Below are 12,098 nucleotides of genomic sequence, written 5' to 3'. Positions count from 1 at the left end.
GTCCACCTAGAGCTTCTTATCGAAGCTGGACAGCAGTGTCCTTATTTTAAAAGGGGAGCACTGGCATCTGGTCCTCACAATCACAATCCATTTCAACAGAGCTTACCATGAGTACAAATGAGTTAGTGAGACACAGAGCAGAGATCCAAAAGTCAAAAAGATAAAAGGGGTCCTAACTGGGTTCAATTTTACCATCTCAAATACATACACCTATTATATTCTTAGGATGCTTTCTCCTGTGACTAGGTAGAGCAGGAATAGGCCATGACCAGACAACAATAACTTGAGTATTAGCCAAATGTTTTCTAGCTGCTGTAAGACCAAATAGAAAATAATAATTCAGCCAGCAGTAGCAAATTGACTGAACAATAAAGTAGCAGGAAGGTATGTTAAATATCCAGTTCTAATCTTTTAATTGTTGCAATCAAATCCTATGGGAAAAGGAAGTGGAGAACGGGGAACCAAGGCAAGGCAGGATGTTAAAAGCTACTTGTAATAGCCCAATCACAGAAAGGATAGAAGAAAATGAGTGGGGAGCGGGAAAGAATGAATGTACATTTGTAATAGAAAGAAATGAGGGAAAGTTGAAAAAAGCAAATTTTTTTCAACCACTGAAAACATCACACCCCTTATTTTTACATACCAAAAAAAAGGTTAACACCTACAGTGATTCATATTTACAATATTATAAACGATTGGTAACCACTGACAATACACCAAAATTGATAACAAGAAATTGAAAACAGGGAAAGCCTCTTTACAGATAACTATAAACTACCACCTTGACAGTCATGTGTTCATGGCAAGACATTTATGAGATAGTTCTTTGCTTTGTCAGAGACAATTTATGGCTGATACTCAAGTTTTTTTAATATGTTTAGAGGATAATTGAATAATGTTTCTTCACCTGTGTTTAATATGTTCTCTTCCAGTGCTTGTTCATTGTGATACCCCAGCCACACAACTGGCAGGCTCTTCAACACTGTGAGTATCACTGGATCAAATATGCTGCTAGTGGTCATCTTTAAAACCTTTGTTTGAAAAAATTAGGAAGCATTGTACCTCTTATTTAACCTCTTACACTTTTTTCCCGCAACATAGGCCAGTGTAGATAAGTACCATTTAAAAAGACTTGGGTTTTTCTGAGCTTCTAATTGACTGTTGCAATTTATTTCAGAACAAGATCCATTGTTGATGTTTCCTCCAGATTGAGGCTCAGGTTTTAAATTGGGTTGTGCAGTGTTAGACCTATCAGCCTGAGGGCGGTCTCCCCCAAACATTTTGCCTTCTCCCCTGATGTTTGCTTACATTTGGCTTTGTTGGGTTTAGGACTCTACGCACTTTACCACTGCTAACATGTGCTAAAGAGTGTGTGCTCCCTCCTTAAAACATTGTAAAATTGGCTTTAATGTAATTGACATAATTAATTTACTTATAAATCCCTAGTAAAGTGGCATAACATGTACCTGGGCCTGCAGCACTTATTGTGTCACCTGCTTAAGTAGCCTCACACATGACTCAGGCCTGCCAATGCAGTCTGTATACCATTTTAAACTGCTATTTTGGCTTGACAAAATAGCCCCTTTGCCATGCCGAAACGTTCCTTTAAATGCATATGTCACCTTTAAGTTAGGTCCTAAACAGCCCATAGAGCAGGGTGCAGTGTATTGAAACAGTTGGACATGTACTTTTAAGCTTTACATGTCCTAGCAATAATAAAGTCTTGAATTAATTTTTCTCCATTGCAAGGCCTACCTCTCACAGAGGATAACATTGGGTTACCATCTAATGTTTAATAAGTTATAACATTTGTTATGGAATCAGTAAAAATGTCATGTTTGGTCTCAAAATAATTGTAATTTACAATCCTTTTTTAAAGTCATTTGTTTACTAAAAACTCTGAAAATGCAACTTTTAAAAGTATTTTCTTTTACATACAGTTCAATTTAAATTTTATCACACCAATTGTGAGGGCCCAAAGTAGTGGCCTCAACCAAATCAGTTGTTGAAATTAATTACGAAAAGTACAAGGGACTGGATCACGAAAAATGAACAAAAAATGCAAAACAAAACAGAACAAGACAAGAGGGTGTATTATTTTTCCATACAAATTTATATGAACAAATAGCATAGCATGGGGGTTCAAAACACAGTTCACATAAACAAAAATGACTGAGAATAATAGCCTTTACAGTGAGCTTATTTCATAAATATTTTTGTAAAATCTCATTTCATATATTTGAACAAACAGAAATTATCATTAAGCATATAATGATTAACTCCTATATAACAATGATAGAGAAAATGGGTTATAGTTTTTGACATTTCAATCTTATCTCGTAAAATATCAGGAAGACCATTTTCAGCACCAAAAATCCATTTGTAGACGGAAGACCCTTAGGGTAAAAGCAAATATGGACTCATAGGAAATTGGCCCGAATTGGAAGGCTCAGTTCAATCTGGATGAGATAAATAAATTGTCTTCCAGTATTGTTGTTAATGAAGTGTTGCTTTAGTCTGTCTTAGTGGAGTATCCACCTTTGAGTTATATGCGAGACAAGACTCGAGATTCTAGAAGTCCATGCGGCCAGCACCGATCGGCGATCTGAGTGAAGCAGGAACCATACATGGATTAATTTCCTATGAGTTTGGTTACAAACGCAGCTCACACCTAGCCATATGACCCAGGAACAGGCTGCAGGTGCCAGATAGTTAGAGCAGAAAAACTGCAGCGTTCTTAAAGTGGCATTTGGAAAATAGTGATTCAAAATCTGACTTTACCATTAAAGAGGATTTGAAATGACTTTTTCTCAGACAATAAATATGTCTTTCCTACCAGCTCCCAATCAAAAACTAGCACTTATCAAATGTAATAGAATAACCACATGTTATCTAATGGTACAAGAAGGTCTTGAAGTAATAAAAAACAAATGTGTGCATTTTTCACTACTAGGACATGTAAAACTTAAAAGTGCATGTCCCACTTTCCAATTACTATACACCTTTCCCTAAGAGCTATTTAGGGCCTACTCTTGGGGTGATATTGTATTAAAAAGGGAGCTTTAGTCCTGGCAAAAGGCGTATTTTGCAAGTTTGAAATGTCAGTTTAAAACTGCACCCACAGGCTGCAATAGTAGACCAGGGGCATGTTTTAAAAGGCTACATAAGTGGGTGGCACAATCAGTGCTGCAGACCCACTCGTAGCAATTCATGTATAACCCCATGGTACCTGCTGTACTACTTTACTAGGGACTTATAAGTAAATTAGGTGAGCCAATTGGGTGTAAAGCATTTTTACAATGTTTAAAAGAGAGAGCACAAGCACTTTAGCACTGGATAGCAGTGGTAATGTGCAGAGTCCTAAAGCCAACAAAAAAAGTTCAGAAAACTGGAGGGGTGAAGGCAAAAAGTTTGCAGATGACCCTGCAGAGAGGGCCAAATCCCACACTCACCCTCCGTTAAATTTCCGCAGGACAAACCTGTTGAATTAAACAAGGGGAATGTGTATAGTATCTATCATACTATGCAAATGTTTGCACAGTAGGCACTGAAATACACATGGAATGCCCAAAAACTTGGGAAAGGTGTTATTTATTGCACCTGACAAAGAAAGTACTCCAAAGTATTGTTATTTATCAGATGTGATAAATAGCACATTCATTCTGACAAACTCAGAATCAGGACCTTAGTCTCTATTTTTCATGTGTGTCAGTACTAGATTTGACCTCTCCGCATCATTGTTTGCATCCAAGTGATGATGGGATGTTTTGCAATATTAGGTCAGTGTATTTGTATTTTATTTGTATTAGGTCAGTGAGAATTGATAGGGAAAAAACAGAGGTGCTAGTGTTTCAATCTGCAGCAAGGCTGGCATTGTGCTGTTAACCCAGTTGCTGTACAATAGTATTTCATTGAGGTTAGCGACCACCAGCCTGTCTCATTGATGTCCTGGATCAAAATGATCAGAAGTCACTTATAAAGATAGGATACTGTTGATACTGACTTGTACCCAGCTAGCCAGACAGATCTTGTTCTTCTTTGTAAAAGCATTTAGGGTAACATGGCTGAATATCATAGAAAGAAATGTCATGATACAAAAACATTGTGGTCTAAATATCAAGAACTCAATTTTTCATGAAAGTAAGTATATTTAGGATAGTGTATTTGTACCTTTTTAATTCATGTCATTACTGTGACAAGGGGTTTCTTTCTTGTCGTCTCCTAGTGAGTGCAAAATCCATGGTTCTTCCTTTTAAATACCCTAAATATACAAACAGCAAAATGCATAGCTCCACTCACACCTACTCACAGACATACATGGGCACTCACACACCCACTCACAGTGGATGTATGGGTGAGTGAGTGGGTGTGTGTGTTGTATGAGTGTGTGAGTGGATGTATGAGAGGTTTATGGGAGTGTGAGTGGGTATGTGAGTGGTTCTGTGGATGATGTTATCAGTGATATAATTTGAGATGTCATCACTGACCATGTTGTGAGTGATGTAATATGTGAGGCCATAAGCAGTGCATTGCGAGGGCGTGACTTATTGTTATCTCAGGTAACTATAACTGCTGAATTTCAATGGTTTTGTACAAGTGAAATCTGATCTTAAATATAACGTTCCTGTAACCTTTGGTTTTTCTCTGTGAATTTCTAAGATTTTTTTTATTCTATTTCATAACTAAAATGTCCTAGTGAAAGATATATTTTTAAATATATATATATACTAGCAGCCCGTCCCGACGTTGTCCGGGTAGGCTTTGCTAGAGTACTCACCCGCATCGCCGCTCCTCCCCCACCTGCTTTGCCGCTTCTCCCTCTCCCTCAACTTGCACAGCCCCCATCCACCGGGACTTCCTCTGCTTGCTGCCAATTACTCTTGGGTTTGCAATATAGAGTCCCTGCCTCTGGTGCCTGAACTCTGCCTCCGAGCGCCAGTATTATAGCAAAAACCAGCTTTGATTACTGCGTACGTTTGGGGCCCCTTCCCACTCCCACGGGGACTTCCTCTGCTTGCTGCCAATTACTCTTGGGTCTGCAATATAGAGTCCCTCCCACTGGTGCCTGAACTCTGCCTCCGAGCGCCAGTATTATAGCAAAAACCAGCTTTGATTACTGAGTACGTTCAGGGCCCCTTCCCACTCACACCGTGTCCGGGAATTTCTGCCAATAAGTCAAATTACCTCCCCGCATGTCAGGTGTAGCATCGCCGTTCCTCTCCCACCTCCCACTGGTGCCTGAACTCTGCCTCCGAGCACCAGTATTATAGCAAAAACCAGCTTTGATTACTGAGTACATTCCGGGCCCCTCCCACTCACACCGTGTCCAGGTATTTCTGCCAAGAAGTCAAATTACCTCTCCGCATGTCAGGTGTAGCATCGCCGCTCCTCCCCCACCGGCTTTGCCGCTTCTCCCCACGCTGGTCACTCCAATGTCGGGTCCCGGTCCCACGCTGCCGCTCCTCCCCGCATGTCGGGTGTGGGTCCCTTGCTCCTTCCAGCGCTCCCACCAGCATTGCCGCTCCTCCCTGCGCTGTGCACTCCAATGTTGTCTGTTGGTCCCGCGCCGCCGCTCCTCCCCACATGTCGGGTGTGGGTCCCTTGCTCCTTCCTGCGCTCCGGTCCAGACAGCGGATGTCACGTTGACGTGACGTCACGCCCACACGCCATTGCGCCTCTCTCAAGCGTTGTGACGACGCCGTACGTCGCGTGTAATCACTGTATGCATACACCCATACGGACTACTTTTCCCCTAACGTTCCCCCCTAATGTAGATGGTGTGGTGCTCTATAGCCTATGTCCATCTCCTTGACCTCCCCTTTCCAACGCTGTATTGGGTGTTGTGATTGGTGGTGTACTTTTCGAGTTTACCTGGCTCAAAGGACACAGTTCTCTCTTTATAATAGTAGTATATATATATATATATATATATATATATATATATATATATATATATATATATATATATATATATATATATATATATATATATATATATATATATATATATATATTCATGCTCATGGGGGTTTGTCCAACAAATAGAGAAGCACTCGGGCACAAAAGAGCTCTTCCACAACAGCTTTATTTAGGTCAAACACTTGCTCTCGCCAGTACCATTTAGCATCGGGCTGTCTGTCTGGACGCGTTTCAGGTGTCTCCCTTCTTCGGCGGCATTACAGTCCATAGAGCACCATCTGGCTCTGCCTTCCCAACTTAGCAATATCGCACGCCACTGATTGGCTGCTCAAATGAATCTGTGCGTTGCTTTCTGGGGGCGAAGTCCGTCTTAAAATGTTGCCCACATTTCATGCTGTAATTCAACCTCTACATGAGCCCCAGAGAGAGCAACTTGTTAAAATCCTCCTTTTGTGCCCCACATGTGAAGCCACTTACTCCGTGACTTCGTGGCCTCCTGCTTCTGAAGTGGTGCTTCCTAGCGGCAGGACGGCCGCTCTAACATTCATGCTTGTGGGGTTTGTCCAACAAATAGAGAAGCACTCGGGCACAAAAGAGCTCTTCCCCAACAGCTTTATTCAGGGCAAACACTTGCTCTCGCCAGTACCATTCAGCATCGGGCTGTATGTCCGGACGCGTTTCGGGTGTCTCCCTTCTTCGGCGGCATTACAGTCCATAGAGCACCATCTGGCCCCGCCTTCCCAACTTAGCGAGATCGCACGCCACTGATTGGCTGCTCAAAATTAATCTGCGCATTGCTTTCTGGGGGGCGAAGTCCGTCTTAAAATGGTGCCCACATTTCATGCTATAATTCAAGCTCCACATTAGCCCAGGAGAGAGCAACTTGTTAAAATCCTCCTTTTGTGCCCCACATGTGAAGCCACTTACTCTGTGACTTCGTGGCCTCCTGCTTCTGAAGTGGTGCGTTCCCAGCGACAGGACGGCCGCTCTAACATTCATGATCAAGGGGTTTGTCCAACAAAAAGAGAAGCACTCGGGCACAAAAGAGCTCTTCCCCAAACATCTTTATTTAGGTCAAACACTTGCTCTCGCCAGTACCATTCAGCATCGGGCTGTTTGTCCGGACGCGTTTCGGGTGTCTCCCTTCTTCGGCGACATTACAGTTTATAGAGCACCATCAGTGACGTCATCAGTGATGTCACTGACCATGTCATGAGTGATGTAATATGTGACATCATCGGCAGTGCATTGCGGGCGTGCAAGTTATAGTTAGCTCAACTAACTATAAGAGGAGAATTTCTCTGGATTTATATGCGTCAAGTGTCCAACTAACTATAACGTCCCTGAAAGCTATAGTTTTTTTAGTGAATTTCTAAGGTTTTTTAAATGCTAATTCCTAACTGTAACATCTGTAAAACCTATGTTTTTTTCAGTGAATTTCAAAGGTTTTTTAAATGTTAATTTCACATTTTATTATTTATAAAACCTATATTTTTCTTATTGTTTTTTAATATTTTGCAACTCTATTATCCTTTTTTTAACTTAAAAAATTGTGTAATGTTTTATATCTTCTCCCAAAAATATGTATATAATTTTTTGGGGGAGAAAACTACAGTCCCGTACCGGTAGTCTACCAAGCTCGATCAGCACGCAAATCCTGTCCACCTTATTTAAATGACGCGCATTTCATATCCAACGGGTTTGTGGCATCACGTCTAAGCATGAGCGCAAAATCCGTTACGCTGGCGGGTTTTGCGAATTTTCGGTAAATTCGCGATCCGCGAACTCCCGCGAATTCGCAAATCCGCGAGCGGCGGATTCCGGGGGCAAAAGTTCAAGCCTTGCTGGCCTGTTGTAACTATTTTACGATGGCGCCGGCAAGCTGCCAGCGCCATCCTAAAATATTTACTAAGTTAGCTTCAACAGGAAGCTCTAATAGATAAAATAAAGCAGGTGCTCTTCCCAAATATACCATCGAAAATCAGCTGTGATGCTGGACAGAGGCCTTTGCATCTTTGACTTTCACGGGCGCAATCCTCGTGCTGTTCCTGTGGCCAGGAGCTTCTGTATCTTCATCTGCTGCTCTGATCGGTCTCTGACCTTTTATACACACAAGAGGCATGTGCACTCGCATGGAAGCCCCGTCTGTTTGGCCCCGCCCACACACTCGCGGTGTGCACCGTCTTCCCGCCATTTACCCACTATGATAGCTCACTCAAGGGACCCCTGCGCCCTTCGGCGCGATTGCATAGTACCACACACCTGGTCGCTGTAGACAACTCTCTGGCACTTTAGGCAGCTGTAGTATAGTAAAAGCACTATACATTTACCCAACGAGGTAGCACTTACTGATTATCCAGTATAAAGTACTCCAGTTGAGTAGAGGTATGGCACAAAACGGTGGCGTCTTCTTGAATAAATATGAAGGGCAGGGTTCATTCTGGCACGATGGTCCTGGCACAAAAATTAAACCTCAACCGGAAGCACTTACAGATATCAATTAAGCATGTGCCCTAGTTGAAGCTTAAATTCAGTGACTCATTCATCGGCCCAAAAAACAATCGTGAGCGTTGTCAAGGCTGGGCAGATCAGCTGTGATGCAGGACAGAGGCCTTTGCATCCTTGACTTTCACAAGCGCAATCCTCGTGCTGTTCCTGTGGCCAGGAGCTTCTGTATCTTCATCTGCTGCTCTGATCGGTCTCTGACCTTTTATACACACAAGAGGCATGTGCACTCGCATGGAAGCCCCGCCCCAAATCCGCGGATACGCAAATCCCGAATACGTAAATCCGCGAATCGTGGATCCGCAAAATCCGCACATGCTTACGCTTAACCGCGTCCTCTTTAACAACAAATACGTATGAGGTCGCGCCAGCTGCTACTTTGGTATGCAACAGGTACGTACTACCAAGCCGCACGTTATGTCATGTACATATGAGGTCATGCCCGCTGTGCATTGCGAGTGTAACAAGTTCACACTGCCACGCCCTGTTTTATGCCATAAAAGTACGTTATTGAGCCACGTATGCCGTTCCTTCATTTTTTTGTCTCAAAACTATATCTAAATAAATTTAAAGTGTATATGAGAGCAAGCGATAGTTAAAAATCATACATATTTTAAACATTTATATATTTCTAACTGCAACTGGTTACGCGATTGCCTTGTGACCACAAAAAAAAGCATTTCATTAGTTCATGACATTTCCCATTGTAACAGTTGGAAAATACAACCCATTTTAGTCAATCTCTGTATTGCATTAGATATGTACACATATCTTACAATGCACACAGCATGCAACCATCATCTTCATCAATATTCATGGTCTGTAAAGTAGCCTTCCACCTGTCACAGCCATACACCTAAAAGTTACATAACCGTAATTTTCTCCAATACCAGAAGTAACTTAATTGCATACACTGTCCACAGCACAATGTAATGTAGTACGGCCCAGAGACAATAACAGGCATAGATAAGGAACACACGGACACAGATGGATAGGGTACTGGCACGCGCACTTGACTCTTTTTTATTACCAGGTTCACATATCAAGTGACGTCTGTGGTGGATGCGTGTGGAGTCAGAGTAAACCAGCCCTCAGGGAATAGTTGCTTCATCTACAACAGTAATCATTGGATCACACACAAGCATTCAATAATAAAAGAATCAATAGTTTGTACTGCAGTAAGGTAGGGACAGTAGATGTGAAGTAATACAGAAAAATATTCTATCGTAAAAGAAAGACAACTTGTGGTATACTGAGACACAATTAATAGATTTGAAACACTACACAAAAAGATTGTATCATAAAGGGTCCATCAGTTCTAGTGCACTCAGATAGCCACATCAAAAGCATTCAGCATGTGCACAGCCAGCGATGATGCGTGCTGCGGTCAGGCCGTACTAGGAGTAATATCTGTTGCCATCCACACAGCTTCAGCTGCAATAGCAACTCGATCTCAATTGTGAACACGGCTGTCTGCAGTGTAGGCCACAGAGAGCGGTCAGCAAGGGCCCACAGCTACGTAAGGTGGAATTCAGCTACACAGTTTGTCTTACGTGAAGCAACTAAAAGCGTGTCTGGAGCCTGTAATAATACATGTGCATGCTGTAGACAGAGCGCGCTGCAGCAATGTCTTTTCCTACAGCGTCATCTACAAGACCAACTCGATCTGAATTGTGAACACTGCTATCTGCAGTATTAATTGTAGACAGTACTCACACAGACATTTATGAATACTTTCTCACTTCCTCTTTGCAAAACAAAACAAAACAATTCAAATACCATTTCTGCTGTAAACAGTGTAGACTATTCAGTGTTCCTTTGCACTTGCAAATTATGTGGCCGATTAGGATGGAGGATTTTCCACCTCCTCCGGGCCGGCGGAAGCCACCTCCGGCCCGGAGGAGGCGGAAAATCCTCTGCGGAGTCACCAAAGACCCACCGCCGCATTAGGATGGCTGGTGGGTCTTGGTTTCCGTCCGCTGTTTTTCCGCCGCGGTCGGATTACAACCGCGGCGGAAAAGCTCTCATTTGGCTGGCAGTGTCTATCAGACACCGCCAGCCAAATTAGGAAGCATTTGTAAACATGCTTTTCCGCGGCGGTTTTTCCGCCGTGGAAAAGCATGTGTACATTTGATTTCGGGGGCCCGTTGCGGGCCCTCAGGGTGTAGGCGGGTGGGGGGTGCACATTGGGGGTACCTATGGTACCCCCCAGTATTTACATGCACAAAGCGGCAGGCACCGCGCGGGGCCTGCCGCTTTGTGCATGTAAATGTTAGACATGCACTTTTAACATTGCGGCGGGTGCTGCTTGAAGCAGCAGCCGCCGCAATGTTAAATATCCAGGATGTGACCGCCAGGGTGGCGGTCACATCCTACTTTGCACGGAGGGACCGCCGCAGCCCATGCGGACGGTCCCTCCACCTCTGGGATGGCGGACGGACGCAAGTCCGTCCGCCATCCTAATCGGCCCCTATATTTGGTCATTGTAGTAAGCCTATAAAACATTTCAAAAAATGTCTTCAAACAAGTATACTGAGAACATAATATGTATATTCCAATACACGTTGTAGTTACTTGACTACTGGATTCTATAATTAAACAATCAGCACTTGATCTGGATTGTGAACACTTCTGTCTGCATTGTACGCCAGACTCACTATTCAGTAACATCTAACAGCCATGTACCGTTCAATTCGAAAGCATGGACTTGATGGCAGCAGACCAGTGGGGGTACGCAGAAATAATAACAAACTTCAACTTCTGACATCCTCAATCATACAATCAAGACCCCGTTTTACTGTTCGGACCTGCTGTACTACGGTGTACTCCACCGACTGGTGTCAACCAAGCACAATATTCAGGACAATAATCAACACAACCTCAACATAATCTCCTACACCGACGACACTCAGCTGATCCTCTCCCTCACCAAGGACCACATCACAGCCAAAGCCAACCTCCACGAAGGAATGAAGGCCTTCGCCCACTGGAAGAAGACAAGCCATCTGAAGCTGAATTCAGACAAGACGGAGGTCCTCATCCTCGGCTCCAACCCTTCAGCCTGGGACGACTCCTGGTGGCCGACGGCACTGGGGGCAGCCCCGACACCCACCGACCACACACGCAACCTGGGAATCATCCTCGACTCAACGCTCTCAATGACCAAGCAAGTCAGAGCCATCTCCTCCTCCTGCTTCAACACCCTCTGCATGCTCCGCAAGATCTACAGATGGATCCCAACAGATATAAGGAAGACAGTCACCCAGGCCCTTGTCAGCAGCAGGCTCGACTACGGAAATGCCCTCTAAACGTGAGCCCCGACCAAGCTCATCAAACGACTACAACGCATCCAAAACGCCTCGGCACGACTGATCCTCGACGTACCACGCCACGGCCACATCACCACCCACCTGAGAAACCTGCACTGGCTCCCAATCAACAAGAGGATATCCTTCAAGCTCCTCACCCACGCACACAAGGCACTCCACAACACTGGCCCAGCCTACCTCAACAGACGGCTCTTCTTCTACATCCCCAACCACCAGCTCCGCTCCGCGATCTCTCACTCGCCACCATCCCGCGCATCCGAAGAATAACCACCGGTGGGAGATCCTTCTCCCACCTCGCCGCCATGACATGGAACACCCTCCCACTGAGCCTATGACAGACCCAAC

The 12,098-nt window shown here is 43.9% G+C and overlaps 1 protein-coding gene across 1 annotated transcript in view; it reads left to right on the top strand.

Moving 5' to 3' along the window:
* The window catches only part of LOC144765937 (uncharacterized), a 277,263-nt gene that overhangs the window by 51,249 nt on the left and 213,916 nt on the right, over positions 1 to 12,098 (top strand). Inside the window, exon 6 of the mRNA XM_078650341.1 lies at positions 933 to 984. Coding sequence (XP_078506467.1) covers positions 933 to 984 — 52 coding nt within the window. The remainder of the gene's footprint in view (positions 1 to 932; positions 985 to 12,098) is intronic.

Source organism: Lissotriton helveticus, chromosome 1_1 (assembly GCF_964261635.1).
Source record: "Lissotriton helveticus chromosome 1_1, aLisHel1.1, whole genome shotgun sequence".
Lineage (NCBI taxonomy): Eukaryota > Metazoa > Chordata > Amphibia > Caudata > Salamandridae > Lissotriton > Lissotriton helveticus.
The sequence above is the reverse complement of the archived record's forward strand: the minus strand, read 5'-3'. Positions and strand labels throughout refer to the sequence as shown.